Consider the following 27,486-nt stretch of genomic DNA (forward strand, 5'->3'; position numbering starts at 1 on the left):
CTCATTTGGTCGGGATTCAACCGAAATAAGTCAGCATAGGCTCTCGACAGCTCAGAATGGACTTTTAGGTGCTTACGCAATCCCTTCACAATTTAGAACCAGCCCGTAACATACCAGAACGGGCCCTCTTCAGACCCTTCAAATAGGGTTGCCGGGGAGGGGGGGGGCTGCCCTAGCTGCCCCCCCCCCCCCCTCCCCCGTGCCAGGGTTGCTTGGCTTCGCTTTAAATCATGGTGCGCCATTCCTATTTAAACGTTTTAAAAACTTGTGTGACAGGGGTACGGATGCTGTCGGGCCTAACCTGTTCATAAATTGCCCAGTCATTCTACTGTAAGGGGCCGCCCATTACGATTACGCTGAAAATTCGTTCCAACTGCTCCCTGGTCGCGCACTGGTTACGTTGGATAAAAAACTCTTCCCCAGGCCACACTGCGGTAAACGTGCCGTTCCTCACATGTTGCGTCCATTTCCCCCTAAGTGATCCAGAAGTGTGAAACAAAACGAGCGTGTTTTCTTACCACGAGAGGACGTCGCCGGTATCCGGTGTAAGTTTTTCAAATATCTTAAAGATTAGCGCGACTTGATAGTTTCCTACGCCGCTGCGACGTACCAGCGTCGTGACCGTGGCCCGGGCCAGGCTGCGTCAGGCCGGGTTAGCAGATTACGTAGGGTCGTATCAGCTGATTGCGCAGGGCCGAGTCAGCTGATCGCGCAGAGTCGGGCCGGCTGATTGCGCGTCTATGTTTGCCACGATTCCAAGCGTGTCCGAAGCTCAGCTGTCGTTACGGAAGACTTTTTGAGCTGGGGGGGGGGGGGGGGGGGGCGAAACGTGGGCTCCAGACGATGGCTTCAAACCCGTACAAAAGGCTACGCGACACGCCATCACTGTGACAAAAATCCAACAGAGTGTCTCGCCGCCCACGAAAGCGACAGAGACTAGACTCGCCGACTCCCGAACTAACGGAGCACGCTTACAGGCGCAGTGGCGCGCGCGCGCTCGGCGGCGACACCCGCTGCATCGCCACCGCCAACTCCCTGTTTCGACCTCAGCTCGGCGCTCGTCACACCGGCACGGTCAGCACAAAAACGGCCACTTGGGAATGGGATCTCACTAGTTGGTCAAATCGCAGCCCTTTTGCCAAGCAGGCGACCGGGGCAAACTGGATCTACCGGTGGGAGCTGGGCGGTTCGCCTGCACCTGGCAGGGAGCGGCGCTTCGTTTTTGTTGTATTTCCGTTCGGCAGCCCGGCAGACTTACGCACAGGTTCTGCCCCAGTCCCTTTCTGGAGTCCGCGACGCAGTGCAAAAACCATCGGAGGATGTGCGGTACGTGGCCAGGGCAGCGAGGAACGAACGTGACAGGCGCATACGCGCCCGACAAAGCCACTTGGTTGAGGCACCATGGCGTTCGCTGAAGATGCAAGAAGCACGTGCTTAAATGGTCAAGCTACAGAAGTATGGTAGAAGAATTGCTAAATTTGATCGAATCTTGGGTTTTCGTGGGTTTGGATCAAATCTTGGGTTTACCACAGCAAGTGCTGTGATTGGTGCTAACGCGACCCGAGGTAGCCGGCACGCGATGATGGGACATCCTCCGATGGCGAACGCGTCGGTCAGCAGCCATCCCTGCCACCACGCAGGACACCGCCAACACAGCCGTGTCCTGCGTGGGCAACATCGGGGGTTTGACGCTCTGCACATGCGGCCGCACCACCGGTCCGCTACGAACGCGGTCTGCGGCTGGGGGGCTTGGGGAGCTAAACGTCAAGCGGTATGCACATGTATTGATACATGAATTCGCACAGAAAGGGCATGATACTTCTCCCGATGGGAAGCCACGACGCCCGGGCTCGGATCACTCGCGCGCGCCCACGACTCGGTACCTGTGCAACCTTGTCATGACCAGAACGGTGTTGCTCTGCGGCAGCCGACACCAGCGAGCAACGCATAGCCGAGAGAAACAACATAATAAAAATCGCGAGCCCCGGCGAGCCTGCGCCGCGAACGGGGACAGCGCGCCTCGGCCCCGTACCACGGGCATCGAACAAATCACACGGTATAACAAACGTCCCTCGCCCGAGAAGACTTTAATGCATCAGCGGGAGCGCAAGCACGCCTCTTTCCAGACAACTCTCGCCAGTCGACTGACGACCGCCGTAGCCAACCACCCCAACATAGTGTTCCCCATCCATGCGCGCACGCTGCGCGCGAAGCGTACCCTCCAGCGAGTCGCCCACGACCGAACGCGTAAAACAACTGAGATCAGAACACATTTGTACCAGGCGAATGCATCAACAAAACCACCGCAAGCGAATCGAACAAGCCTGTTGTGAAATCAACCGATTAGATTGATCTTCGTCGATATCAAACGTGCATTCCTTCGCAGTTCTTCGAGCGGTGTCGCGCCTCCTCCGCCAGCGTGCGCAACTCACAGCACTTCCCAGCCCCACTGCCCTCCGCCCGCTCCGGTAATGCCCGAGTCCTGCCCACGCTGGGCTGCCATGCAGTTGGCTGCCCTCGCCGTCCCGGCGCCGGCGATGGTCGGTGGGAGGGGGGGGGGGGGGGGGCACGGACGCCGTCGGCTGGCAGCAGACCAGCCGACGGCAGACACGCCGTCGATCAGCGCCGCCGACGCGGCAGGGGCGCCTGATTGGGCAGGGCGGTGCCCCCAGGCCGTCCGAGCGTCGCGCCATCGTCCCACCCCGACGGGAGTGTGCGGCCGCGGCGGCGCCCGCCGCACCGCACCCGGAGACGGCACGGCACGGCCCCGCGGCGGCGCACACAACAGCGGAGAGTGCACGGGTGGGCCGTCAGGTGGATCCCGCTGTGGCCCGACAGGTGGCGATCGTCGGGCCCCACGTCACGCCCGTCGACCTTGGGAGTCACCTGCGCGACCCGATGCTCGGGCACGTCGTGGCATGCCGGGGAGGAACACGTGTGCCTCGATGGACTCGCAGCTGAATGTGTGGAGTGCGAGAATGCGGGTCATTTGACGGGCACATTACAACAGAAACCGGTTACGAGTACGATGATGACAAAGCAGCTACGCCGAAGCGAACCCAGCGACCAACCTCTCTTTCATTTGGCTCATGGACGATCCGCCCATAAGCAGCGAGCAGCGAGCGACGACATGCGCCAGTCGCAGCGGCTTCTGCACTGCGGTGCTTTTCATATACTCGCGACGTCGCGCCGTTCACAACACCGCCTACATGGCGGCGAGGCCATTGCCATGTCACATATCAACTTACAGACCGACTAAGCGCCGTCCGGCCCCAGGGCGGGGCCGGTCTTGCCGTAAGCTAACATGCCTGTGAAAATGGGACTGGTCTTGCCATGCATCACTTACAAACATCTTAAGTGCGGTGGTCTTGGGGCTCGTGCCACACATCCACGGAGACCTTGAATGCCGACCTTTTGCCGACGCGAACGTCGAGTCTTGCGCTGGCAGCATCGCGAGCCCGCCCAAGGCCAAGTTACATGCCGGTGGGTTTGGGCCGAGTTGTGTCATACGCTCTAATTATAGCAGCCTGGGCCACGGCCCCACCCTCTTCCTGAGAGAACGCATATCCATCTGCAAGAACACGAACGGTAGTTACGAGAACATGTTCACAACTGGCCGCGCATGCACGACAGGTAAGCCGGCGTGCCTGACCTCAGCCACCATCCATCGGAACGCAGTTCTGGTTCACTGGATGACGCAAACAACGCGACGCATTCTGGCTGACTGACACCTGATAACCGACATGTAACGCCAGCAACGAACACGAACCACACTACCAGTGTAAGCAAGACACGGCCCGTGTGGGCGTGTTACTCAGCGCGACACCAGTGGTGACGCCGCCAGACTACAGCCATCACAATCAGCTGGCACACACCGCTCGAGGACACACTCTCTCCGGCCCACGTGGGGGACCCACCCCTCCAACAAGCAGCGACAGAGAACCCCCTGGACGACAGAGAACCTCCTGATCCCCGAAGCTCGTAGGCACTCATGGGAGACCAATGCCCTGTGCCCAACCGAGAGCAACCTTCCCTCAGTGCTCACGAAAGACCCTGGTGCTTACGGGGAGTCCCCCTTCCCCCGGCACCCAAAACAGAGCTCCACTTTCCAGTACTCACGAACAACTGGTCCCCTCGGTACCCATCGAAGGGGGGGGGGAGGGGAGCTGGCCCGCCCCAGTACTCACGGGAGAGCTCTACCTCCAGGTCGACGCGGGTGGTGGTGCGTCGGAACACGTTCTTGACGTTGCGCAGCAGCCGCGCCGTCTCCGTCAGCCTGCAACGGCCGCGCCACGGTCAGCAAGGTTCGCGCGTCGGGCCGAGCTTCACGCGGCACGCGACGCGGAGGGCACGCATGCGACGGCCCGGCACGGAGGGCACGCATGCGACGGCTCGTGCGGCACGCAAGTGCGATGAGAGGTGGCGAGAAAGCGAGGCCTCCTGGACGGCCTCCATCCAGCACCCCCGCGCCAAGCGCAGGCCGCGTAGCGTCCTTGGGCACCGAGGGAGAGAAAGAGAGATCGCAGGAAAGCAGAAGCCACACAAGGCCGTCGGCGCCACCGCCCGGGCGGACCAGTAGCCGAGAGACGGACGTCGCCAGTGCGGCGGCAGCGGCGGCGGCAGCGGCAGCGGCAGCGGCAGCGGCAGCGGCAGCAGCAGCAGCAGCACCACCACCACCACCCCGGATAGGACAGCCACCACCAGCGGCGGCCGCCCGTGCGGCCGCGGAGCCCGGCGGCCGGGCGCGGGCCGCTGCTTACGGGGTCTGCTGCTCTGGCAGCAGAGGCCGGCGCTCGTCCGACGCGAGGCCGGCGTCGAAGGCGCCATCTCCGGAGCGGCACGACCCGGGGTCGGCGGGGAGGGGCGCGGCTGGGGACGCGGCGGGCGGCGGCGCGTCACACGACCGCCACCCGCCAGAGCGCGCGTCCCGGCCATGGCCGCCGGTCGCGCCACCAGGCTTTAAGCTGGCAGCCCGCACGTCACGGCGTTAGCTAGGGTTAAGATGCCTCGACCAGCGCAGGCAGCGTATCGTCGGCGAGGAACAATTACCAGCGGCATGCTGAGACCATAGGCAGGAGATCGGGTTGCAATGTTATTGAATAGCGTAACAGAATGCGTTTAACAACGTTAAGGAGGTGAGCAAGTATCTGGACGCATTAAATGTTGTGCCCGCGCATGGCACAACAGGAAGACAGCGCAAATCAATGTACCAAAAAACTACGACATAACACAGCCATTATGCGTACAATATGGCAGCACCAACACCGAAACGCCAATAAGTCGATTGATATCACTCTCCATAACAACGAAACGTTACCCGACAACTTAACGGATATTAAAACGTACTTTGCAAACTAAACCGAGAAACGTTCAGTCTACATGTGCAAGTGACAGGGCCAAAAGTGAAATTAGCAGGGCGAAAAAACGATCGGCTACAAACCAAAGTCGCGAACAGAGAGGTAGCTGCCTGGGATGCTCCCAAACATGGCGTCTTCAAACCGAATGGGCTCTAGACTGAAAAACAAAACCCACACATTCAGCCACGCATCGACAATAGCAGCGAAGGTTTTGAGGAAAAAAGACTTCATGTAAGCCAAGCACTCGATAACACACACTGAACAATGTGCATGAAAGACATTAACACAGTAAGCAGACAACACCAGAGATTTGCTGCAGTCGCAGGGGGAGCACACGGAGGGGAGCGGGAGGACAGCGCCTGGAGGCGCTACTGAGCGGCGAGGGGTGCGACGCGCGCGCCGTACTTTTGCTTGCCGTCTCCGGCCAGCAGAACGGCCGGGTCCTTGGAGTTGATCTCGCTCTCCCGCACTTTGTCCGTCAGCGACGTGCTCACGGTGTTGACGACGCTGTCGAAACGGAGGCGGCCAGTCAGCGGACGGGGAGGGGGAAGGGGCGCCCCGAAGGCACGGCAGAACACCGGCCGTGCCCCCGCAGGTAGGCGCCGTCTCATGAAGCGGGCGGCACTGCTCACACACAACCAGCAGCCGGCTTCACCGAGCACCGAGCGTGATGCCTTGTGCGTGATGCAGCTTTCACCCTAACACCTTATTTCAACGTCATCCGCAACGCTATGCAGTTTTTCTACACGTCCGTGTCAAGCTGCAAGATAATGTCGCATGAAATTAGCTGGTGGATGGAATATGTATGCCAAAGTCAAGGTCATCCTTCACGCGCCGCTATCAGCCTTGGACCGCAGCACACTTCATTGGGACCCCTGTCCGGAAACTGGACTATTATGAGGCTGTTTGTGTCTGTTACCTCTGATGTACTGGCTGTTCCACGTACCCTCTAACTGCCTAGCCATCTACCCATTCTCCTCTACTTTCCACTACGTCTCATACCAACTAGCTACCAACAGAGATGGACTAACAACGAATTATGCTGTTGCTGTAAACACTGCAGAAATGCTTCAAACGCTCTTGCAAGGACAAACGCTTCGCAGATACGCGCGAGATTAGCGCCAGTTGAACCGCACCGGCCCATGCTGAGACCGGTTTGCGCGTGACGGATACGTGCGAGATTAGCGCCGGTTGAACCGTACGGGCCCACGCTGAGACCGATTTGTGCGTGACAGATACGCGCGAGATTAGCGCCAGTTGAACCATACGGGCACACGCTGAGACCGATTCGCGCGTGACAGATACGCGCGAGATTAGGGCCCGTTGAACCGCACCGGCTCACGCTGAGACCGGTTTGCGCGCGATTTATCACTAAATTTGACGCCAGGAGGCAGCTGCCATGAGTTGGGGTGAGGTGTAAACTGGTGCGCTGGACCACTCAACTGTTGACGAAATCGAACCATACCTGCCGCGGAGCGACACGAAAGGACCAGGCAGAGTTGTAGATAATAAGACGGGTCCTGGGGTCTTAAACTAGCTGAACTCAACTAAGTAAAGAAAATATTGATAAACAGACAACTTTTTTAAAAGGCTGAGGGTGGGTAAAAATAAAGATAATTTGTGCCCAGTTCAAGATTAGGTGGTTACCTGCAAACTGTGGCTACCTCTGCCGGAAATGACAAGCGCCCATACCAACTGACACGACCAGCTTCAAACATTGGCGGCCTGTGAGGCGGCTCAGGTCGCGCGGGAGCTCCGTGCCGGCGGCGTCTGCGGCGGACCGCGGGCCGTGCTGGCGGTCCAGCGCGCGAGGCCGGCCGACAGCAGCGGCGTGCCCACCTCTTGAACAGCACGTCTGGCAGTATGGTGACGGTCGGCACCAGAAGCAGGCCAAACCAGAAGACGGGCGAGCTGAAGATCATGGTGTGCAGGCCGAGGATGTCGTCCGCCAACGGCAGCTGGGCGTACACGAAGAGAAAGACGAACCAGACGACGATCGAGCCCCAGATGGCCAGGTGGGTCAGGCACGTCCAGGCCTTCATCTCCAGACCAGCCTTCAGCGACACCGTCACCACCACGTACTGCCGGGGGCCGGACGGTCAGACGCCGTCACCACACAGCACCGCCGCGGGCCGGACAGGCCGACACCGCGGCACCACTGCGTCCGCGCGCGGTGGCCGCCGCCGGCAGCACGCACCCTCCCGGCACCCGACGATGATCGGGCGATGTCCAGCCCCGCCGTACCGGCCGAGCCCCGCAGGGTGGCGAACGCTCACGAGCGGGAATGGTCGACTGTGTGATGTTAATTGATCGCTGGGAGAAACTTTACCGCGAGAAAGCAGCAGAAGGGACGCCAGAGCTTGTCGGCTGATTAAGCGATGGCATGTTACAGTAATCAAGGTAGTGAAAATAAAGGTACCTGGAAAATAATATAAAAAATACTCCGTAACTTCCCAGAGCAGTGAAGGAAGCATCAATACGCATATACTGAGGGAATCCGCGGAACACGACTATAGTTAACACGGTTTATACAGCGAAAAGTACATTTCATCACACCACAGACATCGCCGGGGAACACCTCAGATTAGGAGATCGTCAGATAGAACATATGTTTACTGCTTTCTGCCACGCGACAGCGGCCAAGAGTACACACCGTGTAGACCATGTTGCCGAGCATGAGGTAGCCAGCATTCCTGCCGCTGGACCACGCCACGTCCTGCTCCATGGCGCCGAACGACAGCCAGAACAGCATCACCGAGTGTACCAACGCGTTGATGATCCACAGCCAGAAAACCTGCCAGGGTAAGGTCAAGTTAGGTCAGGTCAGGTCAAGTCAGGTCAGGCCAGGTCAGGCCAGCCAGAACAGCACCACCGAGTGTACCCACGCGTTGATGATCCACAGCCAGAAAACCTGCCAGAGTCGGGTCATCAGGCCAGGCCAGGTCAGGTCAGGTCAGGTCAGGTCAGGTCAGGTCAGAACAGTCAGCACAGCACAACCAAGTGCACCAACGCATTGATGATCCAAAGCCAGAAACCTGCCATGGTCAGGTCAGGTCACGTCAGGCCAGTCAGCACACGGTCACCGAGAGCGCCACCGCCCCAGCCACATTTATGAGGGTCAGGGGAGGTCAAATTCAGAACAAATGTCCGGGTCGTGCCAGGTCATGCCAGATCGGGCCGAGTCAGACCGCGCGAGTCCAGACAGACACTGGCGATGAGAACACTGAGGCCACATCGCTGAGAAAAGCAGCTGGGGCCGGCGGCGATGGCGGACGATCAAGCCGATGGCCAGAACCGCCGTACCGGCACTGGGCGGCATCACGTTGCTGACCGAATGTGGCCCGTTCACAGGATGCCTGCTGTTGTCATGAAGCGTGTGTTGTTGATATGTCGAGGGGGCGCGACAGCACTGAGGGCCAAATATCAGGACTGGACCTCGTCCCAAGATCTAGTGCATCTGACGGGGAAATCGGACCGAAGGAGACCGCAATTTACACAGGCGACCGTGCTGCTGTAAATGTTCGCCAGTACGGCTGTGCAGGGGCGGTGAGTCAACGTTTCTCCGGGGAGCAGTGAGCTACGATGAGCTAACTATCACGGTGAAGCTATCATGCTGTCCCAGTAGCAGAGCATCTATCCGGGGACACGCGGCAGCCAGGGCCCTGATCGTCCGAATAGATTCACAAATCTGCCTTCTAAGTGAGTCGGCAGGCTGTCCCGGGCGCAGTATCGCAGTATGAAAAAATCCGCCCAGAAGTACGTCATGACCAGACCATCCAATCATTTCAATGAATGGCAGCTGTGGGCTCAGTGAGTGCTGACCAACTTAACCCCGTCATCATCGCACGACCAAAATGAGGACTCTGGTCATTAAGACGGTATCTAGTTCCGTCTCTTGTTCACAAATTGCATTCGACAGTGCTGCTTTATGTCAGCTAGCCTTGACCACCCACTTAATAACACCCGCCACTTAGCAACTAGGTACACACGCGACGCCCAACGACGCCCGAGGTGCTGAATAGCCGACACCACTGCGATCCACCGTGACCCCGCCCGCAGTGGGCACCACGTGACCGCGGAGTACCGACCTGGACGCTGAAGAGCTGTCCCTGCTGTGAGGTTTTGTAGAGCTGGGGGTACTTCATACGCGTCTCGGCGCTGCACGAGCGGTCGATGAAGCCCATGATGAGCGGCGGCACGGAGGTGAAGAGCTGGCGGCGTCGGGGGCCCGAGCGTCACTGACACCGGTGTGGACACACAGAGCGACAGAACCTGCCAGCGGCGCCCGGCGCCCCACCCAGCCCAGCCACGGCTGCCCAGCGTCATGCGGCAAGCCTTTCACGACTGCTCCCGGGACGACGACGCCAAGTCCGTGGTGCTACCGAAGCGCAGCCGCCATTCCGACCTCGTCCTCAAACCCAACAACACCGGGGGTAATAAACGCCGGAACTGTGAGGCACGCCACACATCATTCAAAGCGTCTCTGTAGCTCTATGTGTCAAATTGGCTTTATGAAAGGAGAACACGATTCCGGGGACAACTGGGTGCACCTCATCCAAAAGCGTTCCGTCCGTCTCCCGGCAATGTTTCAGAGGAGACGCCCGCGGCGGGCACTCACCAGATTGTAGGCGGCGATGGTCCAGCGTTCGAATACCACCTGCCCGGACCAGCCGGAGTAGATGGCGTACCACAGCTCCACCACGTACAGGCAGATGTTCTTGTAGAAGCTGTACAGGATGACGTTCGTCAGCCGGCTGTAGTTCCAGGCGCCGTGCACGAGCAGCAGGCGGGCCAGGAAGCGGAACTGGCCGATGGCGTAGTCCGAGGCGTGCGCCGCCTGCAGGCCCTCCACGCCGGCGATGCCCACGCCCACGTGCGCCGCCTGGATCATGGCCACGTCGTTGGCGCCGTCGCCGATGGCCAGCGTGACGGCCTTGGTCTGCTGCGTCACCAGCTCGGTGATCTGCCGGCACCCGGACTTGGTCACCAGCGCCACGGCGACCATCGACACCACCGAGCAGCGGCGCGCAGGCCCAGCGGAAGGTGGACGCAACACCGCGGACAGACGTCACGTGATACCTCCTGGGTTCGGGACTGCGGACGCCACGGTGTCCAGTCAACTTAGCAATAAGCGTGTTCCGACACAACGTTCTCACCCAGGAGTGTTCGGCAGAAACAAACAGGACCGAATTCTGAACGCGGAGAACATTCTCTCTGCCGAGCAAGTGCAGTCAACTGAGGCCCATCTCAGGCCCTAACCAGACTGGTTAGGGTCCCATGGCCTGTGATCTGACCGCGCTGGTTAGGGTCTCGCGGCACACCCGGAGCCAGAGCATGACTGCCGGCCGCCGCCGCCGCCTGGCGCTGACCTCAGCCTTCTGGCCGGGACTGACGCGGCAGCAGATGACGCTGCGGCAGCCCAGGCAAAGCTCCATGAACTCGGCGCGCAGCTCGTGCGTCAGCGCGTACTGCAGCGTTCGGCCGTCGATGATGAGCGCCACCTGGCCGGCCTCCTCGCGGTGCTCCCGCATCTCGTTCAGCCGCTCCGTCACCACGGCGCGTGTCCGCTGCCGGCAGCGCCATCAGACGGTCAGCATCGCGGCCGGCCGGCAGGCGCGGCTGCCCCGCGTCCCGTCGGCGGCCGGGGGTCAGGTCCGGCCAGCCCAGCGGCACGGCCGCAATGTACACAGCGGCCGACGCGGCACAGCAAGACGTAGTTCGTTAAAGGGGCGTCTCATCGCATCTATCCGCTCACGAAACGAGCACCGTGCCATTGTAACTCAAACGCAAGTCAACAATCAGCAGCGTGCATTCGTCCGCACGCGGCGTATCTATCGCAGCACGCCAAAACCCAGATGATGACGTGGTTGACCCCGCGCCGCCGGTACCAAAGCGGCCGCCCCGGCCCCGCACGCCCCAGCCCGGGCCAGCCCCCGCGCTCACGTCCAGTCCGTCCTCGTTGAGAAGCAGCAGCGGCATCTTGGAGTGGAGCAGGCGGGACGAGTGGCCGATGTTGATGGCCGTCTCCTGCTTGTCGCCGGTCAGCACCCAGACGTGAATATCGGCCGCCAGCAGCGACTCGATGGTCTCGGGCACCTGGCGGCGCGGCAACACGTCCGGTCACGGCGCGGCGCGGCACCGGCTCCAGCGCACGCGCCGCGAGCGGCGAGCACACCAGCGTTACGCACCTCACGCGTTTACGCGCACCTTGGTGCCACAATTGCGTTGTCCCAACAGACTGGCCCACTAGATATCATGCACGGTGGTGACCTGACATGATGTGTGCGGATTGCCGGAATAGAAAATTACGTTTTGACTTGTACACGAGATGCATTTATATTATGTCTGTGCACATTTTTCTAGAGAGCAAGCCATGCAACTCGTCCAGTGACATGGCGGAATCGTCCTGCGTTAGTAACGTAATAAATCAACAAGCCAACGGGTTACCTGAGTATAGCCACACTGGGAAACTACCTGGCGCCAACTGAAACGTGATCTTCTATGGTCGTTAAAAAGCTTGTTCACAAACACCATCCGACGTCCATTTGACCAACAGTCGGCCACGCTCTGTGGACGCTCGCCTATTGTACCCAAACCCTCCGAATTTCATCAGGGTGTAATAGTGGAACACCGAGAAAATATGACCGTATCCGACGAGATCGCATGCCACACCCGCTGACCCCCCACTTGGAGCAAAGAACAGCCCGGCGTCCAAGAGGTTGCGCGTGTGACAGACTGGGGTTCGCGCGGCCCATGGTACGGTCCTCTGCACCGCATTCCGCACGCCAGCAGGGCCAGAACAATCACCCTGCTATCCGCAGCATCCGGGCCAAATAAACATAGCTGGCAAGTGTTTCGTGCCATCTGCGCCGCCGCCCCACACCCAGCCATTTGAGGACGTAAGTTTTGCCCAGTTTTAAGCATCGTCAATGTTACGCATAGCCCATGTGATGCTTGCGACAGAAAATATCCGATGACACACGGTCCTCCTGCTGCTCTTTTGACAACAGAATACCGCTCCGAACAGAGGCTTTGGTGACGGAACAGCGGACCACGGCGTCCTGAACCCCGGAGGTAACGGCAAGAGCCCTACCGTCACCCAGTGCCTCGCCCGAACCCGACCCCTGTCGCGCAGTGCCCCTCTCTGGCCCCAGGCTGTCGCGGTACCCCTCCCCCGATCCTGACCATCCCGCCCCCGGCTCCTGACCGTCGCGCAGTGCCCCACCACCAGCCCCCCACCGTCGCGCAGTGCCCCACCACCAGCCCCCCACCGTCGCGCAGTGCCCCACCACCAGCCCCTCACCGTCACGCAGTGCCCCTTCCCCGACTCTAGACAGTCGCGCAGAGCTCCGCCCCAGGCCCCAGCACCATAGCTGAGTTCCAGCCCCTGATCGTCGCGCACCTGGTCCTGCAGCTTGTCCTCGATGGCGGTGGCGCCGAGCAGCACCAGGTTGGTCTCGATCAGCCGGGCAGCGTCCTCGATCTTCTCCTCGCGGCACTGGATCGCCGTCGACGCCTTGTGGTAGGTCTCCATCCATTCCTGCGGGGGTCGACGGAGGCTCCAGTCCACACCCAGCGCGGCCAGTTCAAGTGTGGCCCGGCGGCCAGCGGAGACTCTAGTCGACACCCAGCGCGGCCAGTTCGGGTGCGGCCCGGCGGCCACCGGAGGCTCCAGTCCACACCCAGCGCGGCCAGTTCGAGTGCGGCCCGGCGGCCAGCGGAGACTCTAGTCGACACCCAGCGCGGCCACTTCGAGTGCGGCCCGGCGGCCACCGGAGGCTCCAGTCCACACCCAGCGCGGCCAGTTCGAGTGTGGCACGGCGGCCAGCGGAGACTCCAGTCCACACCCAGCGCGGCCAGTTCGGGTGCGGCCCGGCGGCCATCGGAGGCTCCAGTCCACACCCAGCGCGGCCAGTTCGAGCGTGGCACGATCGTGCGACACAGCTTCACACGAGTGAAGCAGTGCATGGGCACGCACAACTGCGGTGCATACTTTTGGTAGAAAATACCGCATCTTTTAAACGCGACGCCCGACGAAATTTGTACTTACACTTGCAGTGGCCAGGTAGCTGCTCGCCGATCGAAATCTCGGCCGTAGAGGGCCGTTGCCCGTAAGCCGTCAGAGCCCCAATATCCGTAAGCTTGCTTTCGGAATTAAACCCCTAGCCGGTTTCCGGCCTCTCGCTGGCGTGCTCCCTTCCGTCGGTTACCGACAGCTTTGTCGTGGTTGCAACACATCTTGACGGTGTTACGCGCGCCAGGGCTATCGCGCCCGAGTCCCAACTCAAAATATCGACATCTGACCACTGACCTGCAGCGTTGGAGACATGTTCTGTGTCTGGGCTGTGTCTGAGGTGCACCTGACTGTCCTGAAGTCTACAAGCTACAATATCCAAACAAAATCAAGCCGCCTCGTAATAAAATCTCGTCATTGCATCAGTGCAGCAGGGCTGGTGTAACTATGATACTGGAACAAAACAGACCAGTGTATAGCATTGGATGAGGTCACCTGACGCCCTGCAGCTCTTCTCCAGCCGTCAATCACGGTTACGTGGTCAGTGGTGGTCTTATCGCTGCTGTCGACAGCTACAACGGTACTGCCGTGTACAATGTCTGGGAAAGGCTTCTGCTATGGAGGACCACTCCACGCACCCGCGATGATCAGTCGAGTAAAAATACTAATAAGGCTCCAGCATTCGCGGCTAACCCGACAATATCCGGCGCACCAGACGTGCGCCGCGGCTCTTCAGTCACCCCACGCGCCGGCTCCCAGTGATGGGGCGCACCGGTCAGCGTCTGACCCCGGCACCGGCGGCGGCGGCAGCAGCGGAGCCGTCGCCACCGTACCGTGTACTCCTGATCGCCGTTGTCAGCCACGGCCAGGCAGCAGCGGAGCCGTCGCCACCGTACCGTGTACTCCTGGTCGCCGATGTCAGCCACGGCCAGGCAGAGCGTGCGCAGGCCCTCGCTGGCAAACTCGGCCAGGTGCGAGAGCGTCTCGTCCTTGTAGCGCGGGTCGCCCAGCCGCTCGTAGATGACCGTGTCGGCGCCCTTGCACATCAACTGGATACGCCCGTTGGGTTGGCGGATGATCACCTGGAGGGGAGGCCGGGCCGATCACCACCGGCGTGCCGTCGCCGCCGCCCAGTGACCAGCAAGCGCCGGCGGCAGTCAGCTGGATATTAACACGCAAGACTTGGCGCTCCAGCCTGACCAGCAACATGAGCTTGGAATTTTCGTGCTGATAATAAACGACTTTTAACATACCAGGAGACACTGTTTAACCGACGCCACAAGGCGAACAGACGACATGGTCAAAACTCTACGCTTTAAGCTGCGCTCGTGGTCATCAGCGTATGACCTCCGAACTCATGAGACACTCAGCTTGGTAGCGTGCGACAACCAATGCGTGGCTAACCAAAACACACGGTTGACAGGCTGACTTCCACACAAACATCGCGCGCCAACACAAAGGCATTAACACGAAGCCTATATACATATATATATATATATATATATATATATATATATATATATATATATATATACATGCTTGCATGGCGTGTGGGAAATGCGGGAAACGCAGCAGCGGAAAAATGTGCTCATCTAGCTCTAGGGAGCAAATTGGGTGGCCCGTTATGAGGTCAGACACCAATACAAAACGCGCCACAAAAACAGCACCTATCGTCATAATTTGGCGAAGCGATGCTGTGCGGTGGCGCCGGCGACCCCACCAGCCGAGCGTGACGCTCCGCCATAGCCCAGCGACACGCGAGGCGCCACTGTATGTCAGCCGTGCCCCGGCCCGACACGACAGCGGCTCGGTCCCGTCCCCACCGACCAGAGCTCTGGTCGCGGTCCGGCTCAGTCCCGTCCACAACAACCAGAACCCCGGCCACGGTCCGTCTCGGTCCCGTCCCCGCTGAACAGAGCTCTGGCCAAGGTCCGGCTCGGTCCCGTTCCTACCGACCAGAGCCCTGGTCGCGGTCCGGCTCGATCCCGTCGCCACCGACTAGAGCTCTGGCCACGGTCCGGCTCAGTCCCGTCCACAACAACCAGAACCCCGGCCATGGTCCGGCTCAGTCCCGTCCACAACAACCAGAACTCCGGCCACGGTCCGGCTCAGTCCCGTCCCCACTGGCCAGAGCTCTGGCCAAGGTCCGGCTCGGTCCCGTCCCCACCGGCATGAGCTCTGGCCACGTCCGGCTCGGGACCCACGGTCCGGCTCGGTCTCGTCCCCACCGGCATGAGCTCTGGTCACGTCCGGCTCGGTCCCGTCCGGTGAGCCGGGTAACACCCCCGCCCGCCGGCCGACGCAACTGCGCCTCGTGCCCGCAGGCTGTGACCTCCTGCCAGCGGCCCGCACCCTCCCCTGGGACGACTCTGCGTGCAAACGGGGCACGCGCCGCGCCCCATCCGTGCACCGGCTCGGAGGTGGCCGTCGACTGCCGCGGCCTCTCCAGGAGGCGCACGGCGCGAGCAGTCACGCCCCGGGGCGGGACGGGCCGTCCCAACGCCGACCCTCGATAGGCGACAACACCGAGGCCATGCCTTACCGACATGCGCTTCCTGGTGCTGGTGAACTCGAGGACGTTCAGCACCTCGATCTGCAGCAGCTGGCCGTGCACATCCACCGAGAGCGTCTGCGGCGTGCGCGTGGTGAAGGTGTAGCCCAGGCGGCTGGCGCCCTCCACCAGGGCGCGCTCGTCTGCCGCCAAACGCTGCCGTCAGCCGCGTCAGCCGAGCGTTGCCACAGCGCCAGGTGTCCGGCAAATCAGTCACAGCGGTTAGAACACGGCTGAGAGGGTCGACATGATGACCGATCGGACCCTCGGTCGAGGGGCGACACGAGCCGACCGCTGGCAGTCGGACGCGGCCCATGCCAGCGGCTGCGTCACGCGAGGGCGTGACGGCGCAGGTCGATGCGTGCTGCACCCGCGCCGCGTCGGCACCACTGTCGCACGGTCAGACAGCCCGCCGTCACGCGCTCGAGACCCAAGTCACGGTCGCACGCGGCAACCGCTCGGACACCGGGCGTCGCTGACGCCTGAGCGGTGGCGCCGCGGCGGCTCGGCCGGTGCGCGCGGACCGCGCACCGCCGCTGACCTGGACTGGCGGCGTGGTAGACGACCTTGCCGGAGGCGCGCTCCTGCTCCTCGGGGATCACAGTGTGACACACCGCCACCATCAGCAGGAAGTCCTGGATAACGTCACCCGACTGCAGGCTGGGGTCGCGGTCCTGCCGGCAGCGAGGGGCGGCGCCGCAGGCCGGTCACGGTCGCTCAGCCTGCCTTCAGCCGCTCCAGAGTCATGACATTAGACAGCACTGCTGGGGACAAGCGAGGCCACATTATTTAGTTAGATCTAAACAAGTTGCGGAATGATTCTGACACGGCGGCAGTTGAAACTCAGACAATGGCTTCAGGAAAGGATGAGACCATTGGCGAAGTCGCTAGTTGATCACAAGTAGACGGTTATCAGCTGCCAGGTTTCGGGATCAGGAAAACAACACACGAATGCATGATACGGACCACTTGTGCTGACGAACATAACGCAAGGCGGTGCAGATGCTCCCTACTATGGCCTGCTTTGGCGCTAGCCCCAACCGGAAATAAAACCAGGACCACCCAGCGGCGTTGTTTCGATTTCCGGACGTGGACACCGTCCGGCGAACAAGGGCACCCCGCTGGCTGGGAAATGGCGTCCGAGGCAGCACAGGACATCGCTGTGTTCAGTGGGCTGCTGGCCCGCCGCTGGCCAGGAGCACGGCCCCGGCCGGCAGCACGGCGGCGCTAACCAGTCGGCGGAGGTCAGGACCACGCGCGGCCGCAGCTCGGGCCCAAACAGAGCCAGTTACCGCTCCGGCGGGGGCAGCGATGGCTCCGTTACCCACGGTCCCCAGCTACTGTCCATAACACGACCATGCTGTTCCTGTGGCCTTTGATCGGCAACCGAACACGACATCTTCAGACGAACCAAAACTGGTATTTCTGGCATTTTGGTCGGTGGCGCGCTAAACGTCACTCCGTGAGCCCCCAGTAGGAAGGACACTTTAAGGTTTGCAGGATGAACGGTGACAGGAAATTGTGGGCGAGAGCCGGAACAACAAAACTAAGCATGGGCTTACCGAAAGGGTTTCTACCCATATCGCAGCAGGGCAGGGATGGGTGCGCAATGAAGCAGGAGAACTGGGGGCCACTCGCAGTTGATCCTTAAATATGTCTGAAGACTCTCTCTCCCTGTCTCCCTGTCTCCCTGTCTCCCTGTCCTCCCTGTCTCCCTGTCTCCTCCTGTCTCCCTGTCTCTCTCTCTCTCTCTCTCTCTCTCTCTCTCCTCCTCTCTCCCTCTCCTCTCATCTCTTCTCTCGCCTCTCGTCTCCTTCTCTCAGCCTCCGTCTCCTCTCCCTCATCTCTCCTCGTCTGCCTCATCTCTCTCATCTCTCTCTCTCATCTCTCTCTTCTCTCTCTCTCTCTCTCTCATCTATCTCATCGTCCTTCTCTCTCTCATCTCTCTCTCTGCTCATCCTCTCTCTCTCTCGCTCTCTCTCTCGCTCTCTCTCTCGCTCTCTCTCGCCCTCTCTTTCGCACTCTCTCTCGCTCTCTCTCACACTCTCTTTCGCACTCTCTCTCGCTCTCTCTCTCGCTCTCTCTCGCACTCTCTTTCGCACTCTCTCTCGCTCGCTCGCTCGCTCGCTCGCTCTCTCTCTCGCTCTCGCTCGCTCCCGCCCTCGCTCTCTCACCTTCAACGCAGCATCCAGCTCCTCGGCCGAGCTGTACTTGGTGCCGGCGATGGTGCACTTTTTAAACTCCATCACGTTCTGGGTGAGCGTGCCCGTCTTGTCCGTGAGCACGTACTTGACCTGGCCCAGCTCCTCGTTCAGGTTGGAAGTGCGAGCCATGGCCGGCGTGTCCGTCGGCTCGTAGTACATCTCATGGTCCATATTTATGTAAAGGGCCTGTGCGGAAGGGCTCGAGTTTAACAGCGTCGCTTCTCAGGCTTTTTACGGGGTGACTGATTGTCTAATACTGCATCGTCTGATTGTCTGTCTAACTGATTGTCTAACTGATTGTCTCATAGATGCTCCACGCGACTACCGGCCATTGCAGGCACTGTATTAGGATGCGTTATTGGCGCTGGAGTTTTCATGATACGTGAGTGGAAACGGCCCATTCGGCCATAAGTGAAGACGCTATGACGTCAGCCGTTTTGGAGGCATTTTCAATTAAAACGCATTAACACATCAGTCAGCCGAACCCTAATGCATTGCACTGTCGCAAAAAGGCTTGACAAATTTGGACTATGACTCTGTGTGCGTCATGCTGTCGCTTTGCATAACGTTGTCACAATAACCTTCCAGGCGCCTTGATAGCGCTAACGGTTGTTAAGACGTAACACGTGTATAACGACAACGGCGCATGAAACAGATACACTGTGCTCGCCTTGTGGAGCATGCACAGCTCACAACAATCATGTAGCAGACTGCGATCACCGACCTCAGACGGCAACAGGGTGCGTGCCAAAGGCTAAACTGAGAGCAATAACGGCCCAGCCTGGACTCCCACCAATCCAAATAAGTGCTACGCCCGCTACAGCAACATGCTACTTGGTGAACCTACGAACTAATCGGGATGGCAGAGAATCCGCGAGGTCGGGAAGACCACATATTCGACCGCCTCTTTGAAGCCGGTCTTGAACAGAACAGCGATCATGGCCGAGCAGGGCAGAAAGAGCGAGTACGGCAGCACGAGTTCGCAAGCAAGGAGGATAACAAGTATAACAAGACGATGATGGGTTACACTGGGTGCGGGCGAAAATCCCACAACGTGGTGCAGCACCTGCATACTCAGCAGCTTTAAGCACATAGGCAATACTCCAGCCGCAAGATGATCAGGGAGGTCAAAAATATTTTGCAACATTTTGCCGATGGCGGCATCAGTGCACTTTGCATACTTTGCCAAAGGAATTAGTCCAAGCTATGGTACAACCGTATCCCAGCCTGTTATCCCAATAGCTCCGCGGATTCTCCATCATACCTTCTTGTCGATAGCAACGGCCGCCTCCCGATGGCGACCAAGACCGCCACAAGCCAATGGCCGCTTATTAGTTCACTGTGTGTTTGAACAGTCTACCCGGCCACCAGTGAGACAATGAAGGACTAGTGCAGAGCGCGGCACATCACCAGACGTGTGGGATTCATGCAAGCACAACACCATGTGGAAAATGGCCGTCGACGAAGGCAAGGCATCCAAAGGATCAAAGAAGCTAGGTTGTCAAGTGCATTTCCGAGGAATATTATGCACACAAATAAGACAATACCAAAAGCCTTATTCCTCCTAGAACAACCAGGTGAATGGAGAGATGGATGGATTGATATTTCAGCTGCAGGCCTTTATCAAAACGAATGCCAGTGGCAAATCCAAAATTGCCTACAAATCCAAGCACCGACCCACAGCTTTTACAGGTCACCAACATTCAGAGGATTAAACGAGGAGCAGTTGTCAGCGATTAATAAGACACAGTGCATATCTAAGAATTAAATACGTTAAAAATACGTTTACGCGCAAACAAATTCCAGTTAACAGGTAAACGCATCGCGCATCAGTCATACATACAAGCGATTTCAACTAAACAGGCATCACGCATCACTTATACTTGCAAACGATTTCAATTATCAGGCAGCGCGCATTACGCGCCAGGCATCACCCATGCATGTAGGCGATCTTACGCTAGCACGCATCACACATCAAGGCACTAATCACGTTCGCATAATCGGCCTTGATGAGCTCTGTGCATTATGGTCTGGTCTCCGACGTCTTATAACAGGTTCAGTTGTTTTCCTGGCTGGATGGTCTTGTGCTCTGTAGATGATTCTGAGCTCGAAAATGAATAGAGGCCGTACTTTTCTGGATTTCAGCCCGAGCGTGTCTTATTAAAAAGTGATCGGCGAGAGGGGTATTATTCCGTCTTCCGAACTGGGGGCGTGGACTCCCCATCGCAGACTATGTCCCTCCCATGACTTTCATACAGTTTACACTCAATTTCGCAAACCAGGTTTTTTTTCGTGCAAACCTCTTGAGACTCACACTTGCATAAATGACATCTACTGCCCCCCCCCCCCCGCCCCCGCCCCCGCCCCCGGGGCACTTCAGCTTCAAGATAGAACATTTCACCAGACTGTTTTTAGCTTATTGTTCTTCCAAGCTATTCGCACGAGCAGGTTTGATTTTCAACGATGTGTTTGAATTTCCAAGGTAGCGTCAAGGATCCGTCGTCCGAAAGGGCATGTTACCGTTTCCTACCACCCATCCCCCCCCCCCCACACGTGCTCTAATTATTATTTTACTTCTTTCAACATCCTACCTAGAAGTAGAGAATATGCACTGCCCAACAGCAGTCTATACGTTGTTTATGCTCTTTCTTTCTTGTTCATTAGTTAAATTATTCATGACCCTATGGAAAATGTTACGAATCACATTGTCCTTAGTGAAAGTTGCACACACAGATTCACAGCGCGGAATCATGCCGGGATCGGAGGGCTCGATAAAGAGTTCCGTTTCCAACGTTGCGTGGTTCTTTTGCTTCTTACAATATTATTCTTCCTAAATCGGGCGTAGTAATGGGGAGCCCACGCTCTCGGCCTTCAACGATAACATTTTAAGACCAATTTGAAGCGAAAATCCTGGCCGCCAGCCCATTAAACCCAACTTTCTTAGCCAGATACATCGATGATTATGCCGCAGTGTGGACGCACAGACACCGTGTCTTTCAATAATTTTTAGGGTTCATGAATAATCAGCACCCCAATTTAGCCTTCGTGATGGGGCATACAGGAGAAGTGGGGATCCAATACCGGGATACACCAGTGACAGCAGAAAGAACGAACAGCCGCACAACGTTAGAAACGGAGCTCCTTGTTAAGCCCACCAACTCTGGTATAATTCTGCACCGCAAATCTGCGCATCTAACTTCCACTAGGCACACTACATGTAATCGTAGCATGCTCCATAGGGTTCTAAACAAATGATCGAGTAGTGAAAAAGGAGGAGCATAAACAAATTATAAACTTTGCTGTTGGACAATGGATATCTTCGGTGACTTGAAAATGTTGGAAGAGCTAAAGCCATTAAACAGTTTATCTATTTTATATCAATAAAAACAACATCTGTATTTCATTGAGACTATAATAAGATACAGAACCATAAAAATTAGAGCACGTGGGGAAAGGCCGGCAGGAAACGGAAACATGCCCTGTCGGACGACGAATTCTTAGCACTACCTCACACAGATGAGCACTTGCTTTGAAAAATGAAACATATCGTTAGAACATCAAAACTGCACGTGCGCATAGCTTGGAAGAGCAATAAGCTAAAAAATCATCTGATGAAATCTTCTACCTTGAAGCTTAAGTGCCGGGGGGAAGGGGGGGGGGGCAATATATGTCATTTATGCAAGTCTGGGTTTCAAGGGGTTTGCACGTGAAAACGTGGTCCAAGAGAAGAAGGGTAAACTGTGTGGAAGTCATGGGAGGGACATAGTCTGCGTTGGGAGTCAACGCGGCCAATTCGTTTGGTATATAATGAACACATGCGCGGCGCCACAAACAAAAGAGAAAATCCCTCTCCGCGACCACTTTTGAACAAAACGCGCTCAGGCTGAAATCCAGGGAGGTGCGGACCTTTTTTCCTTTTAGAGTTCGAAGCCATATACAGAGCACAAGACCATCCAGCCAGGAAAACAACTAAATCTACTCTTATACCAAGTCGGAGGCCAGATATTAACGCACAGGGCTCATCATGACCGACTATGCGAACGTGATTAGTGCTTTAATGTGTGATACGTGATAGCTTAAGATCGCTTACATGCATGGGCGATGCCTGGCGCGTAATGCGCGCTGTCCGGTAATTAAAATCGTTTGCGTGCATAAGTGATGTGTGATGCGTGATGCCTGTTTACTCGAAATCGCTTGTATGTGTGACTGGTACGTGATGCGTGATGCCTGGCCTTTCCCAAATGTTGGTTACCTGTTAAAACTGTGGCTTTATGATTCAAAGAAGAAAAAAAACAGAAAATCGAGTAGGATCGGCAGGCAATTTTGAAATTGCCACTGATCTTCGTTTTTATAAAAGCATGCAGCCGAAAGATGAATCCATCTATATCTCCACGTCTCTGGTCATCTTACGACTAATACAAGTATTGCATAAGCTACTAGCATTGTCTCATCTAAGCTCAAAAAGCGAAGAGTTCCCACCAAATACCATGCAAAAATTCAAGCCTTTCCTCACAAACGGACGCCTTACCTGGATAAACCTAGCAATCTCAACGGTGACTTGCAACGATATCGGAATCAGGTTGTTGTACAGGATTATAAACGTCAGGAGGTTGTATCCGAAATTGACAGTCGACATCTCTGAAACAGCACGGCACACCTTGTCTTGATAAACAACGGTCATCCTCATATACCCATCCCATACGATTTTCCGAGACATGTTTTAAGTTGAATGTGCATATGTTATGCTTCAAGTACAGCTTGCTCCTTTACGTAAATCGTAAAGTGCATTTGCGAGGAGCATTACGCATATAAATGGGGCAGTACTAATACCCTTATTCTCTGTGGAATAACCATGAGAATGTACAGCTACATGGATTGATATTTCGGTGATATGTCTTTATCGAAACAAATATTAGTATCAGAAGAATAGAATATCACTCCTGATGTTCGTTTCCATAAAGGCATGTAGCAGAAACATCAATCCATCTACCTATAAATTCTCCTGGTTACTCTACGAGAAATAAGTCCATTACTACTGACTTATCTGTCCATTCCTTCTTGTGCAAGGTTGCCCAAGGTTTGGCAATGTAACAGCTTACTTGAAACAGCTTCCAACCAAAAGTACCCGTTGGGAGTAATCTGAGGATTTCAGAACGGTTTAAGACGTTGCCACCGTAACCCTCCGCGAAAACGGCCGATATGAAACTAAGACATGCATCGAGCCCGAGTCCCAACAAGCACGCAGGACTCGGCATTTGTTTGACGGTCCGGCACGGATCGGCCCGGCTCCCTGAACAACACAACGCAGCGCAGCCCGACACTATGCACCGACCTGCTGACGAGTCCCACGGATTACCATCTACAAGCTGGCCCAGCACTTCCGGAACACAGCTGTACCCAGCGATTCCAAAGCTCGCCCGACAATGTGGTCCTCATCACAATCCACACACATCCTGTGGATTACCAACACATGACCTGTCCACACATGACCAGCTCTGCAGCCCGGCCAGCTCCAGCGACTTCTTGCAGTTCGCACAATCTCGTGACTGTCGCTTCTGACCTATAATCCCCTGCATGCCTACCAATAGTGTACAGAATGTTGTGTGGGCGACAGCTGGTCGGTGGGCGGAGGGGAGCGGCCACTGACCGTCAAGGCCGAGGTACCAGTCGGTAGCCTGGTGTCGCACCGTCCAGAACTCGCTGGCCACCGCGCTTATAACGCACAGGACCACCAGCAGGCCGAACAGGAACAGGATCTGCGTGTTGGTGCGCTGGTCCACCGTCGAGCGCTTCAGCGGCGCCGGCGACGAGTTCTTCATCAACTTGGTCTCGTGGCCGGTGTAGACGACAGCGCCGAACACCCATGTGGTGTTCTTTAGCTTGGCGCCGCGCAGCAGCAGCTGGTTCGGGCCCAGCGCCACCTCTCTGCCGGATGAGACAAAACGACGGAGTCGATGACGCGCGTTTTTTGTGGGGGTGAAGGGGGGGGGGGACGCACGCAACCGCGAGCCCTCTCATGACATGAGTCAGACTACAGCGGTAATGCTAGCACCCAGGGGTCATGGCACAGCCTGGACTCTACGCCTAACCCTCCGCGTGGGGCCCACAGTCTCGACCGGTCGGCCACCAATGCTGGGGCGGTGGGCGTGACCCAAGTCCTGGTCTCGTCTCCGGGCGACAAAATAAACCACAAACTAGCAGTCGCCGCAATGATGATGATTCATGATTCAATCAATCATCTACAACGTGCCGCAAAAAACAATGATTTCTCACAACATGCTGCTAACGGTGGCGGCTAGACAAGGGTGACGTGCGAAGAGTAGGCGTGACAACGGATGATCCCCAGTAAGCCCGACACCACACCACACACAGCCGGTAGGGCTTCCCCAACAGGCGGCCGTTCCCGATCGCTGGCGCTCACGATTTGCCGGTCTCCTTCAGCGTGCCGACAAACTCGTATAGGACCCGGCTGGGCGGCTCGCAGTCGACGCGGGCGCTCAGCTGGTCCAGGTCGCGCGTGTCCAGCAGCCGCGCCGTCGCCGGCAGGCTCTGGCGGATCTTGAGGTTCGTCTCCCCGTCCAGGTTGGCCGTCTCGATGTAGCACAAGCCCTGCGGCTCACTGGGGACGCGCGTGCCGGGTCAACGCGGCAGGCCCGAGGGGAGAGCCTACACCCCTGACGGCCGGATGTGGGCGCGGCGCATACGACCGCTGAGCACACCACGCACGTCCCGACCGGACCGGAGGCTGGACACGCCACCTCCCCGACGCCAGTGGTGTAGCCCACACTCCGAGCATTTGACCCATTACGGATTGAACGTCTACCTTCCAATCCCGAAAAACACGTGTAAATTACACAGGATAGTCATGCCAGCTTTTAGAAGGAGGCAAACGTTTCCATAAAATTATTGCAGAACTAACAAAAACGATGGCGGCATTGATCAAGACATTTAAACACTGACGCATCGTCTCCGGTACCGGATCCCACTGTCTTTCACTTCCAACAGAGCCTTCTAGTTTCCCGACAGATCGTCGACAAGAGTGCATGTGCTGGACTGGAGCCACTCCCGACCGGTACGCCGCCGGTCCAGATGCACTAACCTGGAGGAGAGCAGCATCAGGTCGGCTGGAAAGTAGTGGTCGCTGCGGATTTTGCAGAAGTCGCCGACGCCCACCTCGGCCCAGCGCTTCCAGCGCCAGTTGTGTTCGTCCAGCACCTCCACCTGGCGGTTGTTGACCTCGTCGTCGGCGCGGTGCCGCTTCTGCGGAGGACGCGCGGGGTTAGTGCAACTCAAACCGCACATTTGGGGCTGCCAATGCCTTCACGTGGCATCTGGCGGCGCTCTGCGTGCACTGTATCTCACCGTCCACACACCATCAGTCATCCGACGTGTCATGCTGGGCAGCGTACTCTTGGACAGGTGTCCCTGCCTCTACCGAAACAACCTGCAGACATCGCTTCGTTGGGTCACATTTGAACCCGGAACTTAATTGCTTGACGGTCTTGAAGGCAAATAGCTTCATGCTAGTGATAATATATTGCTACTGACTGAGTACTACATGATCAACATTAACTTATGATCAGTTTCATGCCTGGGCCACTATCTGTACAAGACGCCATCCCGTGGTGACGGCTGATGATCGGTGATGGTGCGACGGACACGTTCTATAAAGGTCTGTGGAAAGTTTCGGAAAAATGTAGCGTTTTGCAAAAAAGATGGATACTTTCATTGCTAAATTTTTCGGTGTCTCTAGACCTCTATAATCTGCTTGCTTCTAGCTTTCCTGGTTCAGATGGTGTTAGATGTCATCGCCCGCTAGCGTCCGCTGTTGGTCGGGATCTGTTTCAATCTCATGAGCTCCGCGTGCAAAACATGCCAGCACAGCGTCGGAACGCTCCTCGCTTCTGATTTGGCTCCGGTCACCACACCTCTGGTGCCCACCTGAACATTCGCAATCGCTATTTAACGGGGATGTCCCGCGTTTGAAGATATTGAAGCGAGCACCAGTTATCACGAAATAAGCTCACTTCTAACTATTGACATAATGTTATGTGAAAAAGACCACTCTAGAGAGCATAATTTTTCTGTTTAGTAGATATGCTCCTCAATACGTCATTGTTTGACTGCGTCGCCGTACCTTGCACGACACTGATTGAGAGCTAATCGACGGCCATTATATCTGGAAATCGTGCTCACAAACGACAGTTATGAACGACTTGACAACTGTATTTTTCTTGGCCTTGATCGCCACGTGGCCAATGGAATGACAGGATTTGAATGACGTTATTATGGCGTCATGGATGCCTGGGTGACCTTGAAATTCTGCACGAGTCTTCACACCTGCGCAGGCGCGAAGCTTAGAAACTAGAACGGTGTAGGTCTTACGAAGGACAGAGCTGTTAACTATACCGAATGATCTTCATGATGTTCATTTCAGTTAAAAAGACATGAAAATGTTTTAATGCTCCCTTCAATCATATGCCGACATCAGTGGCGTTGCAATACACTGAGGTGTGAAAACAGGTGACTTCGGTGCCTAGAAGAACATGAAAATGAAAGTTTGTTATCTAAGCTCACATGATAACTTAATTTGAGAACCGGTTTTCTTTCAGTCTTGATTTCGAAGTAATGGAGTGGCCCGGGTCGCATATGCCAACATACCAGCTATAACGTCGGAAAGTCTGCTATTGTTTCCACGAAAATGCTGGGTGACCCACAGATTAACCCAAAACAATACTCTCAACAGGGGGCATGTAACGACTTACACATGGTGGCCCGAAGTTTGAGCCAATTGTCAGAGATGAGCTCAGCCTTTCTAACAGTCTGTTTCTTTTATGCAATGACGCATTAGCACAAGTTTCGATGATCTTCCACCTAAAATACCAAGACAGCTTTCGGTTGCAGGCATGCTCTTCGTCAATATGTTGTCCTTCCATCTCCTCTAGTTTCAATTTCATTACTTTCCACAGCCTGATTGCACGTTGGAAGGTAGATCACACGGTTTTACGACAAAGTAGGGGTGAGACATCTTGACCTTGATGGGAAAGAATGCGCTTTCTATGGCGAAGGTCGCGACCGAAAACGGAGTGCCTCACACGATCAATCTTCACGCAAGCGCACCTCAACGTGGATACACCGACGCCATCCGACACGACAGCCAGCAGTGGAAGCAAAAAATATCCTGACACGACAGTAAGCAGTGGATGCAACAAACCTCCGGACACGACAGTAAGCAGTGGAAGCAACAAACCTCCTGATACGACAGTAAGCAGTGGAAGCAACAGATCACTCATGGGACGAGTCAGGATAACAAAGCCAAGGTTGTTGAAGTACTCGTACTTATAGACCTATATTAAATGT

General features: G+C 56.8%; 1 protein-coding gene across 7 annotated transcripts in view; it reads right to left on the reverse strand.

The window, feature by feature from the left end:
• Positions 1 to 1,767: 1,767 nt before the first annotated feature.
• Positions 1,768 to 27,486, reverse strand: part of LOC119091239 (putative phospholipid-transporting ATPase IA) — a 48,349-nt gene continuing 22,630 nt past the window's right edge. For 3 of the 7 annotated variants that reach the window (XM_037213902.1, XM_037213901.1, XM_037213900.1), the window contains 18 exons: positions 25,226 to 25,386; positions 24,548 to 24,745; positions 23,774 to 24,051; positions 22,655 to 22,764; positions 18,097 to 18,312; positions 16,464 to 16,596; positions 15,914 to 16,065; positions 14,268 to 14,453; positions 12,760 to 12,897; positions 11,301 to 11,453; positions 10,727 to 10,924; positions 9,976 to 10,320; positions 9,446 to 9,568; positions 8,011 to 8,151; positions 7,197 to 7,438; positions 5,763 to 5,864; positions 4,188 to 4,276; positions 1,768 to 3,571 (listed from right to left, as the gene is read on the reverse strand). In XM_037213902.1, the coding sequence (XP_037069797.1) occupies positions 3,474 to 3,571; positions 4,188 to 4,276; positions 5,763 to 5,864; positions 7,197 to 7,438; positions 8,011 to 8,151; positions 9,446 to 9,568; positions 9,976 to 10,320; positions 10,727 to 10,924; positions 11,301 to 11,453; positions 12,760 to 12,897; positions 14,268 to 14,453; positions 15,914 to 16,065; positions 16,464 to 16,596; positions 18,097 to 18,312; positions 22,655 to 22,764; positions 23,774 to 24,051; positions 24,548 to 24,745; positions 25,226 to 25,386 (3,063 nt within the window). In that variant the 3' untranslated portion in view covers positions 1,768 to 3,473. Of the gene's footprint in view, positions 3,572 to 4,187; positions 4,277 to 4,944; positions 4,965 to 5,042; positions 5,515 to 5,762; positions 5,865 to 7,196; positions 7,439 to 8,010; positions 8,152 to 9,445; positions 9,569 to 9,975; positions 10,321 to 10,726; positions 10,925 to 11,300; positions 11,454 to 12,759; positions 12,898 to 14,267; positions 14,454 to 15,913; positions 16,066 to 16,463; positions 16,597 to 18,096; positions 18,313 to 22,654; positions 22,765 to 23,773; positions 24,052 to 24,547; positions 24,746 to 25,225; positions 25,387 to 27,486 lie in introns of those variants that run through there. The other 4 variants (XR_005093386.1, XR_005093387.1, XM_037213904.1 and 1 more) reach the window with 4 other exon arrangements.

The sequence above is a fragment of the Pollicipes pollicipes genome, unplaced genomic scaffold (assembly GCF_011947565.3).
Source record: "Pollicipes pollicipes isolate AB1234 unplaced genomic scaffold, Ppol_2.1 Scaffold_3447;HRSCAF=4054_pilon_pilon_pilon, whole genome shotgun sequence".
In the NCBI taxonomy this organism is placed as follows: domain Eukaryota; kingdom Metazoa; phylum Arthropoda; class Thecostraca; order Pollicipedomorpha; family Pollicipedidae; genus Pollicipes; species Pollicipes pollicipes.